Source organism: Astyanax mexicanus, chromosome 9 (genome assembly GCF_023375975.1).
Source record: "Astyanax mexicanus isolate ESR-SI-001 chromosome 9, AstMex3_surface, whole genome shotgun sequence".
Lineage (NCBI taxonomy): Eukaryota > Metazoa > Chordata > Actinopteri > Characiformes > Acestrorhamphidae > Astyanax > Astyanax mexicanus.
This window is the reverse complement of record NC_064416.1, coordinates 6,878,420-6,900,593: the sequence shown is the minus strand read 5'-3', so window position 1 is coordinate 6,900,593 and position 22,174 is coordinate 6,878,420. Positions and strand designations below refer to the sequence as shown.

The 22,174-nt window shown below is 33.6% G+C and overlaps 1 protein-coding gene across 1 annotated transcript in view; it reads right to left on the bottom strand.

The window, feature by feature from the left end:
- The window catches only part of si (sucrase-isomaltase (alpha-glucosidase)), a 132,951-nt gene extending 124,992 nt beyond the window's left edge, over positions 1-7,959 (bottom strand). Inside the window, exons 1-2 of the mRNA XM_049483309.1 lie at positions 7,851-7,959; positions 3,921-4,044 (exon numbers count right to left, since the gene is read on the bottom strand). Of these exons, the coding sequence (XP_049339266.1) occupies positions 3,921-4,044 (124 nt within the window). The 5' untranslated portion in view covers positions 7,851-7,959. The remainder of the gene's footprint in view (positions 1-3,920; positions 4,045-7,850) is intronic.
- Positions 7,960-22,174: the final 14,215 nt, after the last annotated feature.

Below are 22,174 nucleotides of genomic sequence, written 5' to 3'. Positions count from 1 at the left end.
TTTGCATCCGCTTTTCTTTTTTTTTTTTACTTTTTTTTCTACCCACTGAAAATAAGTGAAGCAATCGAATCCATTATACAAATATGCAAATCTGCATGGCCTTATACAGCCCAGAGCTGAGCTTTTTTATCCATCACGCATTCATGAATGGCTGTGTATCCAAGGTTGTTTACAACTCCCACAACTCCTACAATTCCTATAACCCACCCCTCTATTCCTTCGCTCCCCTAAAACCAATCATTCAGGCTATAATTTCCAGAGGTTTAAATATAGCAAGCTTGACCAATATCATGGCTTCAAATGATGATTGAGGCTGACAGCTGTCACAATAACCACGTCTGTCTGGGTTCTGGAACGAGTATTCTCACCGCTCCCCGGGCTGTCGGCGAGCGCCTGTGAACCGTATTGCTTTAGGGTGTCCCACTTCATTTAGTGTCCTTGATGACAGGCAGGCTAGACGTTTTCCTCACGCTTTTATACAACATCAAAGCCCTGCACTTCCTCCGGTCCTTCAGGTGACGGCTTGTTTTGTTTAGGTATAAAGAACCGGCGTCTCCCAAGGAGCACAATCATCTTCAAGGCTTTATACCGAATACTCAGCTCGCCTTTAGCATGGCTTAAACTCTGGGTGTTATTTTAATCCCTTATAGACCCCCCATTGTGAACAATGTGAGGCTACACCCTAGTGAAAAAAAGTAGATTAAAGTATACTAATCATTATTATGCTATAGTGCACTAAAGTGTTCTCGTAGCCACATTATTATTAATCAGTATATTTAAAGAGTGATACAATGCTTTAATAACCTTTAATAACCTTTTAAAACCTCAACCTTAACCACTACTCAAGCCTAAAATCTATCCCTACACCTAACCCTAACCTTAACATTAATCAACACTAAAATCTAACTCTACACCTAACCCTAACCTTAACCCTTAATCAACCCTAAAATCTAACCCTAACCTTAACCATTAATCAACCCTAAAATCTAACCCTACACCTTACCCTAACCTTAACCATTAATCAACCGTAGAATCTAACCCTACACCTAACCCTTACCTTAACCATTAATTAACCCTAAAATCTAACCCTACACCTTACCCTAACCTTAACCATTAATCAACCGTAGAATCTAACCCTACACCTAACCCTTACCTTAACCATTAATCAACCCTAAAATCTAACCCTAACCTTAACCCTTAATCAACCCTAAAATCTACCCCTAACCTTAACCATTAATCAACACTAAAATCTAACCCTACACCTTACCCTAACCTTAACCATTAATCAACCCTAAAATCTAACCCTACACCTTACCCTAACCTTAACCATTAATCAACCGTAGAATCTAACCCTACACCTAACCCTTACCTTAACCATTAATCAACCCTAAAATCTAACCCTAACCTTAACCCTTAATCAACCCTAAAATCTACCCCTAACCTTAACCATTAATCAACACTAAAATCTAACCCTACACCTTACCCTAACCTTAACCATTAATCAACCGTAGAATCTAACCCTACACCTAACCCTAACCTTAACCCTTAATCAACCCTAAAATCTAACCCTACACCTAACCCTCAAATCTCCTTGCCAAATAGTAATGCATTATGACACTTCCTTCTGGATACAACTATTTTTGTATTTATTTTTGTATACAAGTTTATTTAACAATTATTTAAGAATTGACAGTGCACCTTATAACCCGCTGTGCCTTTTGTATAAATTCTGGGTGCAGCAGCATTAGCATTAGCCACTAACTACAATGTCTTTATAATCTTCCTTCAAATAAAAAAAAAAAATACTTGATCACAAAATTCATTCTAGTAGAAGATGGTCAGTGTTTGTGAGTTAAATTGTATGACTACAAATGTGTACAAATGTGTCTAACTAAACTATTTCTTTTTTCTTTTGTTGTACTTTGAAGATAAATGCAATTTATTATTTTTTTCAGTTTTCTAGCTTTTAATATCTCTCCCTCATAATCTGAATTTCACAGAAAAAAAAAATCTGTACTCAATTTTCTGATTTTCTTCTCAAAATGTATGGTATAATTCTTATAACTATTTATGTAACAAGACAAAAAAAAACATAGAGGTGTATTTTTTTCTCTTGACTGATATTTAGGCAAATAAAAATAAAACCTATTTCTTTCGTCTTCTTTACTATACTAAAATAAACACAAAAATTAAATTATAAATTGTTACACCAACTTTTCTTTTTTTCTGTATTTAACCTCAACTGACTGACCGAAGACAATATGTTTTATTATTAACTCTATATTTTATTATTTAAGTCTCACTTTATGGAAAGAAAACTTGGTTTCATTTATTTTTATTCTTGAAACAATGTGAAACATAGTAAAAAAAAGTCAGAAATCATTACGGATGTAAATGGAATGCAAATATAATCCTTTCCATAGGTTATGTAATGAATTGAGTAGTATAAATATGTAATTATGCTAATTGGATGTGCCATATAGCAGAAGAACAATAATAGCTCCAGATTTCTGTAGGTTAAAGAAAGGTAGGAGAAGGAAAATCTCCGTGGAAGACTAGGGGTGACTTTAGATTATGGGTGAAGGAATAATAATTCAGTATATTTCTGGGGTGGGTTTCCCAAAAGCTTCGTAACGCGAAGAACTTCGTTAACTCATACTTAAGATTGATTGTTAATTAAAGAGTGTTTCCCAAACCCGTGCGTAACTAAAGTACTAGGTAAACTCGCTCGCAGATTAACGAGTAACCCGACCCAGTCGTTAATCTTAATCTCGTTAATCTTAATCAGTCGTTAATCTTAATCTCTGCATGCAGTTCACCACCTTAAACACCAGGGACCGTCGCCAATTTTGAGGGAGAGAAATGATTAATTCTGTGGTTGAATCAATTATAGAAATAATTATATTATATCATATTATATTATAATGCCGTCTTTGTCTTATTAGTCTTATTAACTGGGCATATTGGAATTGACCAATCAAACCCACAAATAAATCTTTAAAATCCACATTAGATTTTGGATTATTTATTTAGTCATATGTATCTTTAGGAGTATTTTATTCAATGCCAAAGTACATCTTTTTGTAATTTAAATTTTTAAATATGTATAATGATATTGATTAAAACACATTTCTACGTTTTTTGGGCATAATAGTGAATAAATACTCTATATTTGGCAGTGTTGAATGATATTTGTGGTTCGATTGAGCGCGATGTTTCGGGGGGAGGAGTCAACAAAGACGTTTTTTAACCTCGTTAGTTAATTTTCGCTTTGTGCAGCTCTTTGGGAAACACTCGCAGAACTGGCTCGTCCTTTACTCACATCATTCATTACTTCGATCGTTAAGTCAAGTCAAGTCAAGTAGTTTTATTGTCAATGCTGCATATGTACAGGACATACATAGAATTGAAATTACGTTACTCTCCTTCCCAATTTTACAGCAAGTACAGATAATGGATAATAAAGAAAAATAAAGAAAAAGGGGAGACACTATGTGTACAATACAGCAGCAGGGACACAGACATACATGAGACAGAACAAGGTGCAGTAGTGGTGGGGGTGAAATAGATATATAAATAGAAATAAAAAGAAATAAATATATAATTAAATCTAAATGAGTGGGAGACACTATATGTACAATACAACAAAAACACAATAGACATTTGTGAGACAGAAGATAATAGTGCAATATTAATGGTGATTAAGATCAAGTGACAATATAAATAGAACCCGTATAACAGTAGTGCAATGTTGTATCTAGCTTAAGGCTGGTAAAGTTCTTAAAGTTCCCAGTTCTTCGCTAAGATTGATCGTTTTCGGGAAACCCACAAACCCACCCCTGGTTGTTTAGGGGTTCAGGTTGGGTTAGATGTAGCAGTAGATGCTGTAGAATTTGGGGGGGTTTATAGTGATCACTCACCCTCTTTGACGGTCGCAGGTTCACCAGTGGCCAGCAGGACAATCAGCGCAATAGAAACAACCCCGATCAGGACAAACATCACCATCAGGGTGATCTCCAACCCTGAGAATCTCCGCCTTCCCATCTGAAACACAATTTTACCACATCAGAACCTACATTTATACTATATATATCACTGCTGTCCAAAGAAAAAATATGTTTTCCAGTTCTGTTTCTGGTTTATTTTAATTTAATTTAATTTAATTTAATTTAATGCCTCAGTCTTCTATTATTGGTTGTATGGGTAACACTTTATAATACCTTTCATTGGTAACACTTTTTTTAAGAAACACAAATTAGGCGCTTATTAATGTCTTATTATTTGCTTAATGAAGCCTTAATTAGACATTTGTAAATGATTTATTCACTATTTATTAGGCTTTATTCTGTGTAAGTGTTATTGGTGCTTAATTAGGGGTCTGTTATGTGGAAATGATTAATAATGGCTGTATTAGTTATTTACTTATAGTGCACTATAAACAGTTATGTGAGCACCCTGTTAAGCAGATTATTAAGAATTAACTATTAGCTAATTCTACATGTTATTAGTGTTATTATAATTGGCAGCAGTTTGATCTATGTGAGTTTGGTAAGGTTATGGCTGTGCTGGAGTTTACTGAGTTAATAAGGGGTTATTAAGTGACTAATAGACCGAGATGTGCACCATATTCTAAAGTGAGGTTCTGTTCATCACTAATTAGACACTTAAAAGAACTGAATAAATATTTAATCAATCACAGACCCCTAATTAAGTGCCAATAACACACAGAATAAAGTCTAATAAGTAGTGAATAAATCACTCACAAATGTCTAGTTAAGGCTTTATTAAGAAATTAATAAGACATTGATAAGCGCCTAATTTGTGTTCCTTAAAATAAATGTTACCCTCTCATTAATATACCATTAACTAATGATCAATAACTGTTATTTTTTACATTTTAAGTAACTAAAAAGTTGCTATCACATTTGTAAATATTCAAATTCTGATGAACTACTGCTTTGTTCACATCTACTGAGCATTAGATCATTAGGTAAAAATATATGAATGAAAGTTATTATACAGTATATATATATATATATATATATATATATATATATGTATATATATATATATATATGTATGTTTTAGTTGCCAGTGAATAAAAAAAAAAAAAACATGACAACTTTTTTGCTGCTAAGATGAACAAGAAACTTTTTTTTACAGTGCAAAATAGATCACAAAGTAGAACATGTCAGCAGTAGAGCCAACGAGGAAAAGTGAAAGCTATTTTTCCCCCAATTTACATGATTTAGAACACATTTCACCATGTTTATTTTATTATTTAGGGATGGTTTGTGAAATAAAAAAAGCCTCTCAACAAAAAAGTAATTAAATATAATTTTTTTGAACATTACTCAAGGTTTGGATGAGTTTCTAATCTCTGATTTTTTTTTACCATAATTGTAGAGAACAGTGTGCTTCTGAGAGTTACAGTAGCCTTTCTGTCAGCTCCAACCAGTCTAACTATTGCCTGTTGACAATGCACATATATATTACCATAGGCTTAAGAAGTTTAGTTGGTCTGGAGTTTGTCTGGAGTTGGTCTGGAGTCTCTGCACGGATCATCTTCATACTAGACTACATACGTCTGCTATGTTCTTGCTGGAGTGTGTGTGTGTGTGTGGGGGGGACATGTGCGGTGTGATGGATCACAGTATAAACCAATAGGGAGTCGGAATGGTATATGTTTATAGTTCTCTACATCCAATCACAATCAGATTCACTCTATCTGGATAAAGGAGAGATTTATCTGGATAGGGGTTTTGTTGAACGATGAGAAGCCGGAATAAAAACGAGCTGAAATTAAACAGGAGTAACGAGGCTATTTTTAAAATGTAAGGAGTAGAAAGTTCAGATTATTGTGTGAAAATTTAAGAAATAGAAGTAAAAAGTCGTCTGAAAAATAAATATTTACTACGGTAAAGTTTATATAACCTTTAACATTTCTACTTTGAATGTTATATAGTATACTCTCAAAGTCGCCTCAAGATCCCATTTGACCTGTATCTGTGCTGGGTAGTGGTTAATAAATATCTATGCTGCCACATGATTGGTTAAATAGATAATTGAACCCAATAAGTTGGTGTACAGTTGGTTGGTCATATCAAGATTTAATATGAATATTTTGTATTTAATATTTTTGTCCATTTTGTCTATTAACTCTCAATTTCCCTCCTCTCTCCAATTCTCTGCTCCTTTCTTTTTTCTTTCATTTCCTCCAGGATGTTGGAAGCTGGTTTCACGGACATAAAAAATCAACTTCCGACTGCATCCGTAACACTATTCCCTTCAGCCAATCCATCCTCAATTTATCATGCTTTCAGTGAGAAATCAGCCTGGAGAACACAGAGGATGCAATCTACACTACTTTCTCTCTCTCTCTCTCTCTCTCTCTCTCTCTCTCTATATATTTCCCTCTTTCTCTATATTTCCCTCTCTCTTTCTCACCAGCATATATACAAAAAGGTTGAGACAATTTGTTTATAACTTTAGGCAAAAAAGGTTTGTTTTGCAAGCCGTCCACTCCCAAAATAAAATAAAATATAAATAAATCAATCAATAAAATAATTAAAAAAAAAATGCTATTTTTATACTGATAATTTGACAGGGATAAAAACCACTTGCCAAGTGGTTTGAGGACATCTCTGCTAAATTACATATCATCAATCTTTAAACTGTCATCAAAGAGTCAAAGTGAGCAGGAATACTGTCCTTATATAGGCTCGATATGTGTGTTGCATTTATTTATTAAATTTTATGTTTTTGTGTTTTATTTTTATTAGAAAGCTCTTGTTTACTCTTAATTAACATGGATATAGAGTTTAGAAAGTCCAGTTTATACAGAACGCATTTCATCAATACTTTAATCAGCAAAACAAAAAATATATACATGAAGAACTACACACTTAATATAAAGGTTCTTTAAATTCTGGTTCTCATGCTATTTATTAGAAGTGTTTACAGGGTTTATGCAGTTCTATATTAGATTCTTAGATGGTCAAGCAGGGAAACCTGGCCAGGAACACTAGGATTAACTTAAATATATTTTTGTTAGATTTTTTTTGAAGATTGCATGTTTCACGCAATTGTGCAGTTAAATGCAAAAAAAAAATGTTAATGCAAATGAAATGTTTATTACATCTATATTTGTTTATTTATTTATTTATTTTAAAAAAAGCTTTGTTTCTTAGTTCAGTCAATATTATTAATATGTTTTATGCAATATCAAGTCAGATCCTAAAATATATATTTTAAAATAGATTTTTGAAAAAATATCATCAAACAAGACAAATCACACAAATCACATCTGGAAAAAATAAGAACCACCTAAAAATGATGAATTTCTTTGATGTTACCAAATTGAAAACCTCTGGAATATAATCAAGAGGAAGATGGATGATCACAAGCCATCAAACCAAACTGAACTGCTTGAATTTTTGCACCAGGAGTAAAGCAGCATAAAGTTATCCAAAAGCAGTGTGTAAGACTGGTGGAGGAGAACATGATGCCAAGATGCATGAAAACTGTGATTAAAAACCAGGGTTATTCCACCAAATATTGATTTTCTTTGCATTAATTGAGGTCTGAAAGCTCTGCATCTTTTTGGTTATTTCAGCCATTTCTCATTTTTTGCAAATAAATGCTCTAAATGAGAATATTTTTGGGGGGAATTTGGGAGAAATGTTGTCTGTAGTTTATAGAATAAAACAACAATGTTCATTTCACTCAAACACAAACCTATAAATAGCAAAATCAGAGAAACTGATTCAGAAACTGAAGGGGTCTCTTAATTTTTTTTTTTTCCAGAGCTGTTTAATTTAAAAAATGTCATTTGAATTGTTGATTCTTACCTTTGCAGCTGTTCTCTCTTTGGTGTGTCTGGTTGGTACAGTCCGAGCTGTGGTCAGAGAAAAGACAAAGTTTCAGCTGAAAGTTTCTCTGGTTTTAATGTTGCTCCTTTATGTCCCTCCCACTGTTTAGTAAAGGATTGTGCAATCATACTGTGTGTGTGTGTGTGGGGGGGGGGGGGGGTGTTAGAGTGTGTGTAAGTGCAGTAATAACCCATGAGGGTTGTGAATGATAAGCAGATGTTATTAAAGGTCGTATTGAAGCTCTTCTCTCTGTCTAAACCTGAACAGCTCCATTAACAGACACATGCTGCTCCACATTAAACATTAACCCCCGAGAATCTCTCTCTCTCTCTCTCTCTCTCTCTCTCTCTCTCTCTCTCTCTTTCTGGCCTGTGCTTAGTCATCCACTGAGGATGACTAAGCACACGCCGAGTTTGCAAGTGTTCATCTTCCAGCAGTTACTTCTCAAAACTCTCGAACTGAACGTCACTGATGATGCAACAGCTCTAGTATTGCAAGATTCTGGATGAATTCATATTTTAGTGCAAAGTGCTTGCATAATACAGTAGATGCTCAATGATTCAGAGGTTCTACAGTCTTAAACCTAAATGTGTTGACTACTAAAACTTCCTTCCTTAAAGTACCTTATGTGTTTTCTAATTTAAAACTGTGGAGGAACCCTTTAAGATGCTTTAAGGAAACTTTAGGGACATTTTATTGTAAAAACATTTCCTTATTAGTTGGCCAAAGCATCATAAATGGTTCCTTTAGAGCTTCAAATCAAAGAAACTAGAAAAGTTCTTCAAGGAACTCTTAAGAAACTTTTATAAAGAGTTTTTTTTTTTTTTTTTTTTTTTTTTTAGACATGCACCAGAAGATGCCGTTTTAAGTCAATAAACATCAATATCCTGCTCAGGGCAGACTAGGAATCAATTCCATGGTCAGACAAACATGTCACACTACAACAACAGACCACTGGTGTTATAAAATACTGCATTCTTATTTTTCTGTTATAAAGACAGCCTGGTATCAATAGGAATTTTAATTTTCTGCTATATTAACCATTTTTAGTGCTGTTTAGTGTTTGTTGTTCATTTTATTTCTCTGTTTTGTTTTTTTTTTTTCCTTCCTGATGTACATATGCTGAGTGGGAACTGTGAGAAACTAAAAGATGTGAATGATATGTCAATTGGTTTGGTACAGAGACTGTAAAAAATATGGACGCCGTGTCGCCGTTCCCATTCATTCAATGAAAATGAATCCACCATGTTTCCGATCCTGAAACCCGAGTCTGTAGAGCGCAGTAGAGACCAGAGGAGGGAGAAAGACTGTGGAGAGACAGCCTGCTCATTTAAATAACCCCGCCCCTGAGGGCTGCCTCGAGGTCACAGGCTGCAGAGCGGAGCGGAGCGGAGCTGACGGTCTGTTATTGGTCCCACCCATAACCAGCCCTTTTACAATAACCACACCTTTTTGAATAGAGCTGAATAACATTTTAAAAAAGGAATTCTGTGGGGATATAAAATTTTGAAAATATAAGCAGAGGTTACACTAGCTGCTGCATTTAAATAATGGAGGTAGAATTACAGTATATTAGAAAAAAACGTGATTGAAAGTTGTCTGTTTTGCCATTGAAACCTATGGGGATGGGTGGGGTTACACAGCTTTCTGCAACCAAACAGCAGGGGGCGCCCGACCTGTGGTGGCTTCACTTTTGAGAGACGATGCTCTGTCCAGCTATACACAGTCTATGGTTTGGTAAATCAGAGTTTAATAATGGTACATCAGGTGAGCTGCTGATTGGGTGGCTATAGGGGCTTCAAGGAAAAATCTGGAACCAAGCATTCTTTCTTTTTACTATATTTATATTTACTTTATTTTGTTCTAATGTGGTTAACAAAACCTATAAATGCAATTTTGTCCATTAAAATACTACAATATCGGTTACATTTGCATGGTTTATTGTGTTGTTTTATGGTTTTATGGTCATTTCTTCATAACCAGCTTAAACAAACAAATCACTAGTAGTTTGTCTCAGTAGTTAGCTAGCTAACTCTCCCATTCCATCTTAAATAGTGCAACAGATGGCAGAAGCTGCAGCTTTTAAGAGTGAAAACATTTAATAAAATTAAAGCTATTAAAAGCTACTTTCAGCTTCTCATTGCAGAGAAATAAAGGAATGGACTTTTCTGAAGACATACGATGCTATGAAGTTAATTAATTAACCAGCAGTTAGGTTGCTAAACTTTAGCACTCCAAAGCTATCGCATCAACCCAATTGGGTCAACTATAGACAGTGGCTAGTAGCCTGTTACTTAAGCAGTGTTATATATTTACTGTGTATTGGCAAATATCAAAACCTCGAAGGGATATCCCAGTTGTTAAGGGCAGGATTTCACCCCTTTCCCTTGTAGCTCTGTTTCCGAGGGGAAGGGTTCCACTTTAAAACAAAGGGTAAGGAAATAAAATACAATTAGGATTGGATCTAAAACTCTTCTACTTCTTCTACTTCTACTTCTGAGAGAAATTGTATGAAATATTGTGATTTGGTGCCTAAAATCTCCATAAAGTAGGCTACTGTATATAAATGTATATGTTTTCACACAAGTTTGGGGTTTTAAAGTTAATTAAATATTGTATGTCTTAACATATATAAACAATGTATTCCTAAAGTTTATACAAATAAGACAAAAAAAAACTGCACCCCAATAAATTCCTAACATTGCTTAAATGCTTAAAATTTGTCTGCCAAGTACTTGAAGAAGTCTTGAGTAAACAATGTTTAGCATGCTTTTCTCCATTTTGCTGCTTCTAAAAATAATAACTAATGGATGTAAACTCATGGAGAAACTGTAAGAATTATACATTATACAGCTCTGGGGAAAAAAAAAAGAGACCACTTAAAAACGATGAGTTTCTTCGATTTTACCAAACTGAAAACCTCTGGAACATAATCAAGAGGAAGATGGATGATCACAAGCCACCAAACCACCAAGCTGAACTGCTTGAATTTTTACACCAGGAGTAAAGGCATAAAGTTATCCAAAAGCAGTGTGTAAGACTGGTGGAGGAGAACATGAAGCCAAGATGCATGGAAACTGTGATTAAAAACCAGGGTTATTCCACCAAATATTGATTTCTGAACTCTTAAAACTTTATGAATATGAACTTGTTTTCTTTGCATTATTTGAGGTCTGAAAGCTCTGCACCTTTTTTTTATTTTAGGCATTTCTCATTTTCTGCAAATAAATGGTCTAAATGGCAATATTTTTATTTGGAATTTGGGAGAAATGTTGTTCGTAGTTTATAGAATAAAACAATAATGTTCATTTTACTCAAACATAAACCTATAAATAGCAAAATCAGGGAAACTGGAGTGTTTTTTTTCCAGCGCTGTATGTTTAGGTTGAGGTGAACTAAGTAGCGTTCTATATTCACATCATTTGACTTCGGCTTGTTAATTTAAAATAATAATAATAATAATTCGCGTATATGCATGAAGGTCAAACTCTGTTTAGAACACATTGTATGAATTCTGAAATGGTCTTTTAGTCTCATTTGTTTGAATTCCTCTTGAGACCAGGCTGTCCAATATTTCTGCTGTTTCAGATTCATTAACAACGGCAGGAGTCTGCTCAAGGGAAACAATATCGTAATAGAGTAATAACCATAGTCATGACATATTTGGATTGAACCAATTATGTAGAAAAGCCTTTTGGTGTTTTAAGCAGCAGTCTAGATTGGTTTCAGCTGCACTTTTATCTTGGAATAAGCTATTTTCTTTAAAAAGTTATTGATATATCTAATTAAAAAGGCTTTTTTAATGAATGATTCTAATATAGCTACTAGTTATAAAACGTATACAGCTGTGCGAGGCGAGAGTGGTCCTAACAGAGCACTGAGCATGTCCTAACCGAGCGATTAGATGTGATATTTTTAACACTCTTTCGTAATGGGTAGTAATCCAGGTTGTTTTATGATCCTAAGAGATCACCTTTGGCCTCAGACCAGTGGAATGATCTACACGTGGGCATGTAGTGGGCATGTTCTGCTGCTTTAGGAAGGAAAAGACTGAACATTTCTCTGTAGTAAAAAAAACTAATCACACACCAATCCATAGCTGAGACATTTAACAAGAAACAAATAAAAACTGAAGTGTTTTAATTTCGATTAAGAGCATTAATAAGTACATTTACATGCATTAAAAAAATCTGTTCATAATCAGATTAGTGCAGTTATCTGATTATTCAAGGAGTCATGTAAAATGTAAGCCCAGATAAGTTTAATTTACTTTAAAAAAATTGAGGAAACCAGTTGCCTTAAAAAGTAAGTAATGGGTAGTGAAAACTTAAGTTAGCACAACTTAGAACATCAAGTTATTACAATTAAAGAGGAAGCTGATTTAACTTTTGATTTTTGTTATATTGTAAGACTGGATAAATTGAGTTTACGTAACTTTTTAAGGCAGCCGGTTTACTCAAATGTTTTAAGTAACGGGGAATGAAAACTTGAGTTAGCATAAATTAAAACATTAAGTTATTTCAACTAAAGAGGAAGTTGATTTATTTGTAAGGTAGTCCAGGGGGAATCACTACACACTGATGGTGAGTGTTAGTCAGAAACTGTTGGACACACCCAGTATGCAAATAGATTGTAACAGAAGCCAATGAAAAAGCAGCTGCCAATAGCAACAAATTAAACTCAGTTATTATTAAATTGGTTCAACTCAAAGATCTCAGTTTTAATGTATTTGTTCCCACAAATGTTCAGCTAACTCAAAATAGTTGAGTATTGTTTAGAAATATCCAATTTTATGTAAAACAGACTTAAATCATTTGAGTTCAAACAACGTCTGGGTTTACAGCGTAAACAGTATACTCTGATTTCTTAAAATAATAATAAAAATAAATAAATCTGATAAAGAGAGCTGGATTTTGGCCCAGTAATCAAATTCCTCACTATATATTGGCCATTTCACCGAATGGGCACCATTTGCTTGTTGTAACTCTTCCAAATTAAACATATATTCATATTTATCTAATAACCTAATAACACATGTGTTTAACTATTCAATCACTTTAAATCATTTATCAGTACATACAACAATAATATCATGAAGTTACACTTATATAGACACAAGGACGCTTTGCAATCACATTTTACACACATCCATTTACACTCAGCACTTATCCACACATACACACCAGTGAGAAGCAGCAGCCAATCACACACAGCGTACTCTCAACCAGAAACAACTTAAAAATTATGAGTTTCTTTGTTTTTTATCAAATTGAAAACCACTCTGGAATATAATCAAGAGGAAGATGGATGATCACAAGTCATGAAACCAAACTGAACTGCTTGAATTTTTGCACCAGGAGTAAAGCAGCATAAAGTTATCCAAAAGCAGTGTGTAAGACTGGTGGAGGAGAACATGATGCCAAGATGCATGAAAACACTGATTAAAAACTAGGGTTATTCCACCAAATATTGATTCTGAACTCCTAAAACATTATGAATATGAATTTGTTTTCTTTGCGGTATTTGAGGTTATTTTTTGTTATTTCAGCCATTTCTCATTTTCTGTAAATAAATTCTCTAAATGACAATATTTTTATTTGGAATTGGGGAGAAATGTTGTCTGTAGTTTATAGAATAAAACAACAATGATCATTAATAATCAGTTATAACACATACGTAGAAAGGGCAACAGTGACCTGTTGTTTGCCAAGTAGTGAACCCACAGCCATCTATACTGTTGCCCTTTCTACGTATGTCTTATAACTGATTATTAATGATTTTTAGGTATTTACAACCTAATTAGTAACCATTAATAAACTAATTATTGACCATTTATAAAGCCTTTATAAAGGTAGTCTCATTTTAAAGTGGTACTGAATGTTGTAAATAATAATGAATTTAGACACTAATTTAAGGTAAAACAAACAAACAAAAAAAAAAGATTAATACTGTCTTAACTAGAGTCAATTAATAATTAATTGAGAAATTCAGTCGTAAATGTTGTTAATTAATATACCATGTTTGTAAATTGTTACCAATGAAGCTATATTTACTTTATTTTCTTTTTTTCAGGCTAAACTCAAGCACAGCCTGCAACAGTCTCTTTCACTCAACACTTATTCTGCAGTAAAACCAAAGCTAATAATGGACATTAGCCAAACAGCCTAGCATTAACATGCCTAAACTGCCCTGCTACGCTGCTACCGCTACCGCTAACGCTAATGTACAGCTGAGGTAATTCCTCATGCTAGCAGGCGATTCAGCACCATTGCCATTCTAGCAGAGTCTGTTAGCTTCTGCTCTTTCATTCGAGCTTTGATTGCTTTGATCAGATCGAACACCGCGCAGCCGCTATCATGGACAGAGAACTAGCGCTAGCTGAAGAATCAATACTCAGGACTGAATTGCCAATTCCAGTTTCAGAGCTGGGAACTGGGCTGGGGAATGGGTTTGGGGTTGGGCTGGTGTGTGAAAGAGCAGAATTGAGCTGGAATGGGTCGAACTGGGTTTGAAGTAGAGGAAAGAGAAGGTGTGTGTGGGGAGCTGAAAAGCTAATGATACAGTAGAAGAAAATATCATTTTTTTTTTTTTTTCTGAAATATTCCAGAATATCCAGAACTTTTACTACAAACACAGTTCGAAAAACTTATGTATGTATAATGTGTTAATGTAAAATCATTTTAGGCAAGGTAATTAATTGTATTTGTATAGCACCTTTGTATATACAGAAACAATGATTTTATCTTTATTTTATATTTTATATTTATTTTATAACATCTTTTAAAGTGCAATAAAGTGCAAGTTTCACACAAATTCAGCATTTAGTTTAAAAAAAGTGAATTCTTGTGTACTGTTTTTCAATAAAAATAAAAAATGCAGTGAATTGTAATGTAATAGTGGTTTTGCATTTAATTCTGTCAATATGAGTAAAACAATTTTTTAGCTTTGGTTGTTTATTTATTAATTTAATGAGCATTATTTTTACCCATGCCTTACTTTTTATGTGTCAATTTGTTTTTCTGGCCTTTCAGAATTCTTTTTTTTTCTTTTTACACATATATTTTATTCATCTTCATTTATTTAATTTAAATTAGTATTTCTTTTACTTATTTTAGACTTCTTTTTACTATTTTGTTCCTTATTAATTCCAATTTCTTATTAAATGTTTTCAATCGCTTTTATACTGTAAATGCTCGGCAACACTGTAAATGAGGGTCACCCTCAATGTTTTTCTGAGTGAAAATAAAGGTTGATTGATTGATTGATTGATTGATTAATTGATTGATTGATTGACTGCTTGAATACAAAGTGCTTTACAGAAAGATTTAAGACATAATAAATGTAATATATTATTATTTATTTATTGATTTGCGAATTAAAGTGGACTTCCTTAGCTATAATGTATTGCATAACTACAATATTATAAACTGAAACCAATGATCATTTAAATTTGCTTAAATTCATTGTGGTAAAAATGACTAAACATGAATAAATATATGTTACACAAGTACAACTGCTTTCTTTAGGTTTTGCTTTCCCTTCTTGAGTTTTACTCTGACTAGTTTCTGGTCCCGCCCCAATTTCAAGAGTGGGTTCTGATTGGACATTGATTACATTTTATTTTGCCAATAATGCTGTGCCTCTTCTAGACGAACTGTAATCCTGTGCATTGTGAACTGCTTTTGAACATTCGCAACACCACACATAGGAATAGAATGATGCAGTGGAGCTGATGGCATTTTAAGTGCAAGTTTCACACAAATTCAGCATTTGGTTTAAAAAAAAGTGAATTCTTGTGTATTGTTTTTCAATAAAGATAAAAATTGCAGTGATTGTAATGTAATTAATAGTATTTTTGCATTTAATTCTGTCACGTCTTCTGCATGTTAGTGAGGAAAAGCAATGCATCTTGTGGATTGCATTTTTATTTTTCCACAATAATGTTTGCTTTTCAATTCAGCGCTAATTCCTCTCCATAGTTTCTAGATACGTGCACACAAGAATATTGGAATTACACAAGCAGCAAAGTACACTGTAAATACTCTTTAATGTTCAATTAATAATGGAAATTTAAATTTTGATAAACCTAGACAGAGATTCGGCATAGTTCAATATGAGTAAAACTTTTTTTAGCTTGTTTGTTTGTTTATTTATTCATTTAATGAGCATTATTTTTACCCATGCCTTCACAGTGTGGGATCACATGAATCGACCATGTGCTGCACATATCTGCTGTAAAATTTATGACTGGAATAGCTGCAATAATGATTGCAGCAATCGCATGAATAAGAAATCGAGCGTTATGAGAGTTCTTCCTCATCAGAATACACAGCTCTTCAAGTTCCTCGAAATATCAAGTTTTTCTTCCTCAAAACACACAGTTCTGTGCAATAACATTATTTACAGCTGTTTATCTCAGCGGTGAGAGTTTATCTATACACTGTTGGTGCCGTTGGTCAGTTAATTTTTCTGATATGTTGGTTAGATGAGCACAAGAGAGAGTTAGTTAAAAAAGAGTTAGTGTCCCATTTATAGCTCTGGAAAAAAAAATAAGAGACCACTAAAAAATTGTGAGTTTCTTTGCTTTTACCAAATTGAAAACCTCTGGAATATAATCAAGAGGAAGATGGATGATCACAAGCCATCAAACCAAACTGAACTGCTTGAATTTTTGCACCAGGAGTAAAGCAGCATAAAGTTATCCAAAAGCAGTGTGTAAGACTGGTGGAGGAGAATATAATACCAAGATGCATGAAAACTGTGATTAAAAATCTGGGTTATTCCTCTGCGTATTTTTTGTTATTTCAGCCATTTCCGTAGTTTATAGAATAAAACAACAATGTTCATTTTATTCAAACATAAATCTATAAATAGCAAAATCAGAGAAACTGATTCAGAGATTGAAGTGGTCTTTTAATCTTTGTTCCAGAGCTGTAAATCAGATATGTAAAACTATCCTTCAAGACATGAAATCAAAAATCAAAGACTCCATGAGATAAACTATGAGAACAGCAGTCAGGTAAACCTTTGATGGTTCTTCTCTGTTAATATGGGAATATATTTATAGGTGCACAGCGGCTCTCCACATCTTTAAATGCTTCACAGCACCACAATGAACATACATGAACTAAACATTATAGCAGAAACTGATTTTAAACCATATTTTTCGTCATAAAATGCACTCTTAAAATCATTTTATTGTAAATCCTTATTTAAAGATCATCACTGTAACTTCATATTACCATGTGCCAAGTAACTTAAGCTGTACAACTGTTATAAATCTTCATCACTGTGCACTTTAACAGTAGTTACACTGTTGTTACATTATTGTTAATGTGCAATTACCCAGTTATTAGATATATTTACTGTAAAATGTAACCCTTTTTTTTTTTTTTGTTAAAGCAAAAACTAGTTAAAGTCAAGTGCCACAACTTGGATATTATGGTTACATTCATTATTAAATATGTTCATATTGGCATGAATTGAATATTCATTAGTTGATGAAAATTAGAACATTATATAAGACCAATTGGTACTTTTGGTACTGCAGTGTGGGCAGTGTGCCAAGTCCTGCTGGAAAATGAAATCTGCATCTCCATAAAAGTTGTCAGTAGCAGAGGGAAGCATGAAGTGCAATAAGATTTTGCTGGAAAACAAAACTGCACTGACTTTAGACTTGATAATAAAACACAGTGGATCAACACCAGCAGATGACATGTCTCTCCAAACCATCACTGATCATCAGTAAATTTTACATTTCATTTGTAAATCAAAGGAGCAGAGTCTGGAGGAAGAGTGGAGAGACACACAGTCCAAACTGCTTGAGGTCTAGTGTGAAGTTTCCACCAATCAGTGATGGTTTGGAGAGACATGTCATCTGCTGGTGTTAGTCCAAATTTTTTATTAAGTCTAATAATCATTGTTTTATGCTTTAAAATGTTGTTTACTCTTTATGTAATATATTCACAAATGGATACACTATGACATTACATAAATAACTTTGGTTCATAATAATAATAATATTAAAACCCTGTGTCTGTGCTTTTTAGAACCATCTACAAATGGCTTTCCACCAATCTGATAAGCTTTTTAAACCTTTCCAGGAAAAAATATCAAAATATCAAAAATGTAATGATTCATTTATTTTATTTAATTTTGACATTTATCTGACACTCTTATCCAGAGCGACTTCTAAAGTTATTCATTTTACAAAGGTGGGCCAACATAGTGTTAGGAGTCTTGTCCAAGGACTCCCAGAGCGAGAACTGAACCCCAGTCTCCCACATGATAGAGTAGCTTATCCACTGAGTTACATGATAGAACTGGTTCTCATCAGGAATGTTATAGGAAAAAGAGGAAAAAGAGTTACCCACTGTTGCAGAGGATTAGTTCATCAGAGTTACCAGCCTCAGAAACCGCAAGTTTCTGAGAATGAATGAATGAATAAATAAATAAATAAATGTTTGTGAAGATGTTTGAACATTTGGCTGGTACTGTATATTTGAAGAAATGCAAGCGTAAGTAAACAAAAAAAAAAAAACATTTTAGTTTGTTTTTAATGTAAAAAATGTTTCCAATAATAATAATAATAATAATAATAATAATAATAATAGTAAAGTGCATTTACTGAAGGAAATGCAGGATGGTTGCACAGCTAAAATGGCTCCCACCATTCACTATGGTGGTTGCTATGGTGTTGTTAAGCAGTTGCTAGGTGGTTGCTAAGGTGTTGTTACGATGTCTGGGGTGGTTGCTTTGATGTTGCCAAACTGTTGCTAGGTGGTTGCTAAGGCATTGCTATGGTATCCATGGTGGTTGCTATGGTGTTGCTAAGCGGTTGCTAGGTGGTTGCTAAGGCATTGCTATGGTATCCATGGTGGTTGCTATGGTGTTGCTAAGCAGTTGCTAGGTGGTTGGTAAGGCATTGCTATGGTATCCATGGTGGTTGCTATGGTGTTGCTAAGCGGTTGCTAGGTGGTTGGTATGGCGATGCTATGGTATTCATGGTGGTTCCTATGGTGTTGCTAAGCAGTTGCTAGGTGGTTGGTAAGGCATTGCTATGGTATTCATGGTGATTGCTATGGTGTTGCTAAGCTGTTGCTTGGTGGTTGGGGATAAAAATTAGAAATTAAATTATTTAAAAAAGTAAAAATAAGGAAGACATGTTTGATATATGATTGCTTCATCAGAAGAGATAACTCAAATCATCGGAATGATTTTCAACTCTTATCTTTATTAAAATCGCGGCTGCCAGATGATTGTTCCTTCCCAACCGGCCTGAGCCTGTGCCAAATCTGTGACCTTATAAATCTTACGTAATAAAAATAAAAACGGATTTAACGAAGCAATCCACAGAGCATGTGACATTTACTACGCCTATTTTTATTTCATTTAAAGAATAATTTAGTTAACCTTATCTTTATGATAAGCAGCCATATCAGGGTAGAATAAACTGCAGTACAGAGTATAATGAAGACGAACACATGAATGAACTTTTATAAAGATAAAGTGTCCAGTGGAGATCCTGAGAGGGGTCAGTTCAGGCTCAAGGCTGAGGAGTGTATTAAAGAACGTACTGTAATGTTCTGTAAATGTACTGTAACCTTACCTGAGTTCAAATTATGTAAATCTTCCCTTTTTCTAGTTAATTTCTTCTAAAAAAAATACTTTTTACGTTTATTGTGTCTTGTGCACTTATTTTTTTTATAGTTTTTTTTTAAGAAATCATGAACAATGGATGAATATAAATGCTCAAAAATACATGAATGAAACATAAATACAAAGCTTTTTTAAATATAACTAATGTATGAAAAGTGCTAAAACGTATTTATTTGTAAGAAAGCTGTTGTTATTATAGTTAATATTATTATTTTTATTTCATCATTACTCCCACTTCTACTATAGACAAAAATGATAAATGACTCAACAATAGAGCAGTATTTTATGATACTACATAGATCAATTTTCTATTAAATGATAACACAGTATATTGACTGTCTTTTATAAACCGTTAAATAAATTCTAATCTAATACATTTTAATGACCATTTGATAGTGCATAAATACATTTAGTATTTTATTACCAAGGCTTGCTTATCCGTTCTGTAATTTAATTATTTATTTAACTGTGTAGGTGGTTCTGTAATGAAAAAATGTAAAAGAGTCTTATAGCAAAATGTCACTAATAAAAATAAAAAAATAAAAATAAAAACAATATAAGAAAGCTTTAATAATAATTAAAAAAAAGGGTTACACCTCTGGCACAGTGTTTAAGAAAAGAGGTATTTAACTGTGTACTTTAAAATTATGACATAATAATATGAAAACCCCCCTTTTTTGTTTTATTTAGAAGTATTTACTTTGGAAAGTAAATTGTTGTATATACATACAACTTTAAAAACAAATAAACAATTAAAAAATGATGAGTTTATTTCATTTTACCAAATTGAAAACCTCTGGAATATAATCAAGAGGAAGATGGACGATTATAAGCCAGCAACCAAGATAAACAGCTTGAATTTTTGCACCAGGAGTAAAGGCATAAAGTTATCCAAAAGCAGTGTGTAAGACTGGTGGAGGAGAAAAGACAAATATTAATTTATAAACTCTCAAAAAATTATGAATATGAACTTATTTTCTTTGCATTTTTCGAGGTCTGAAAGCTCTGCATCTTTTTTGTTATTTCAGTCATTTCTCACTTTCAGCAAATAAATGCTCTAAATGTCAATATATTTATTTGGAATTTAGGAGAAATGTTGTCTGTAGTTTATAGAATAAAACAACAATGTTCATTTTACTCAAACATAAACCTATAAATAGCAAAATCAGAGAAACTGATTCAGAAACTGAAGTGGTCTCTTCATTTATTTATTTATTTATTTATTTGCCTGTCCCTCAAAAATGTTGCCACCAAAAAAAAGGTTACACACTCTAAAGTTTAATTGGACCATCTTTAGATTTGATACCAAAGATTCTCAATGAGGTTAAGATCTGGACTCTGTGGTGAACTCTCTCTCTCAATCCATGTGTGAAAATGATGATCTCATGCTCCCTGAACCATAAACATTTTCACAATTCCAGCACCATGAATCCTGATATTGTCATCTTGGAATATGGCCGTGTCATCAGGGAATAAAAAATCCATTGATGGAATAACCTGGTCTATATTCAGTATATTCAGGTAGAGTCAGCTGACCTCATTCTTTCAGCACATACTGTTGCTGAACCTAAACCTGCAGACCAACTGCAGCATCAACCCCACATCATTTACTTACTTACATCCAGGTAGAGACTGTTTTATGAGCCAGGCAGAGTATTATATTGTATATTGTACCACAGTTAGTTCCGACACTGTTATTTGATTGGTTGAAAGGCATTTTATGAGTGACTATATCAGCCGGTAATGCACTGTAACCGAAGCTCTCCATGTGTTACTCCGCCACATACAGGTAACCTAGCAACGATGCAGCGCTTACAAACCAAATACAAACCAAATGCGATATCATTAAACACCGCTGGGAGGCGCTGGATCCCATGGAGACACAGTGCAGAAACAAGATGCCATCAATAGGCGGCGCAGACAAAGTCACAATCCACACAAATAAATAAATAAGCCCAGAGATTTAAAAATACACACTATTGCACACATTATCAGCCACCAATATCAGGTTAAGAGTTGTTATTATTAAAATAAAAGCTTAAGTGTATATATTAAGGTATTTTAAGCTGAATGTAAGGTGGACAAAGTATACAAAACTTTATTTCTTAAAAAAACATTTTCTTTTAGTCAAACGAGCACTGGACTTTAATCTAGACAGATCTCTCTCTTGAAAACTGTTTATTAAGGTGAGAAAAGCGCTTCTCTTTATTTACAGTAAGCTTAGATTTCCACAATTTTGACTGAAATGCCCGATATTGCAGAGTTTACAGCTCAGCTAAAGCAGAGCAGCTTTTTTATAACTAAACCAATCATACTTTCTCATCCTGTTTAACTCAAAATCTTTTAATAAACAGTGATAATGGAACTGTGGTATAATCGCAATAATACACTCAAAGTTTGTGTTTGTGCTATAAAGTGTAATATTGGCACTGCTGTGCTGATCTATTATTGCTTAATTGTATTCTTATACTTTTTGGGTTGTGTTTTTACAAAATATACAGTATAAAAGTCAGTATTCCTCCGCTATATTGCTTTTACACCCACTGGACTGTTTTCCATATTACATGTAATATCAGGCAGGTCAGCGCATGCTGTTTTTTTTAAACGGTGGGATGTGAAACGTGGTGTCTGGGGAGAACACAGAA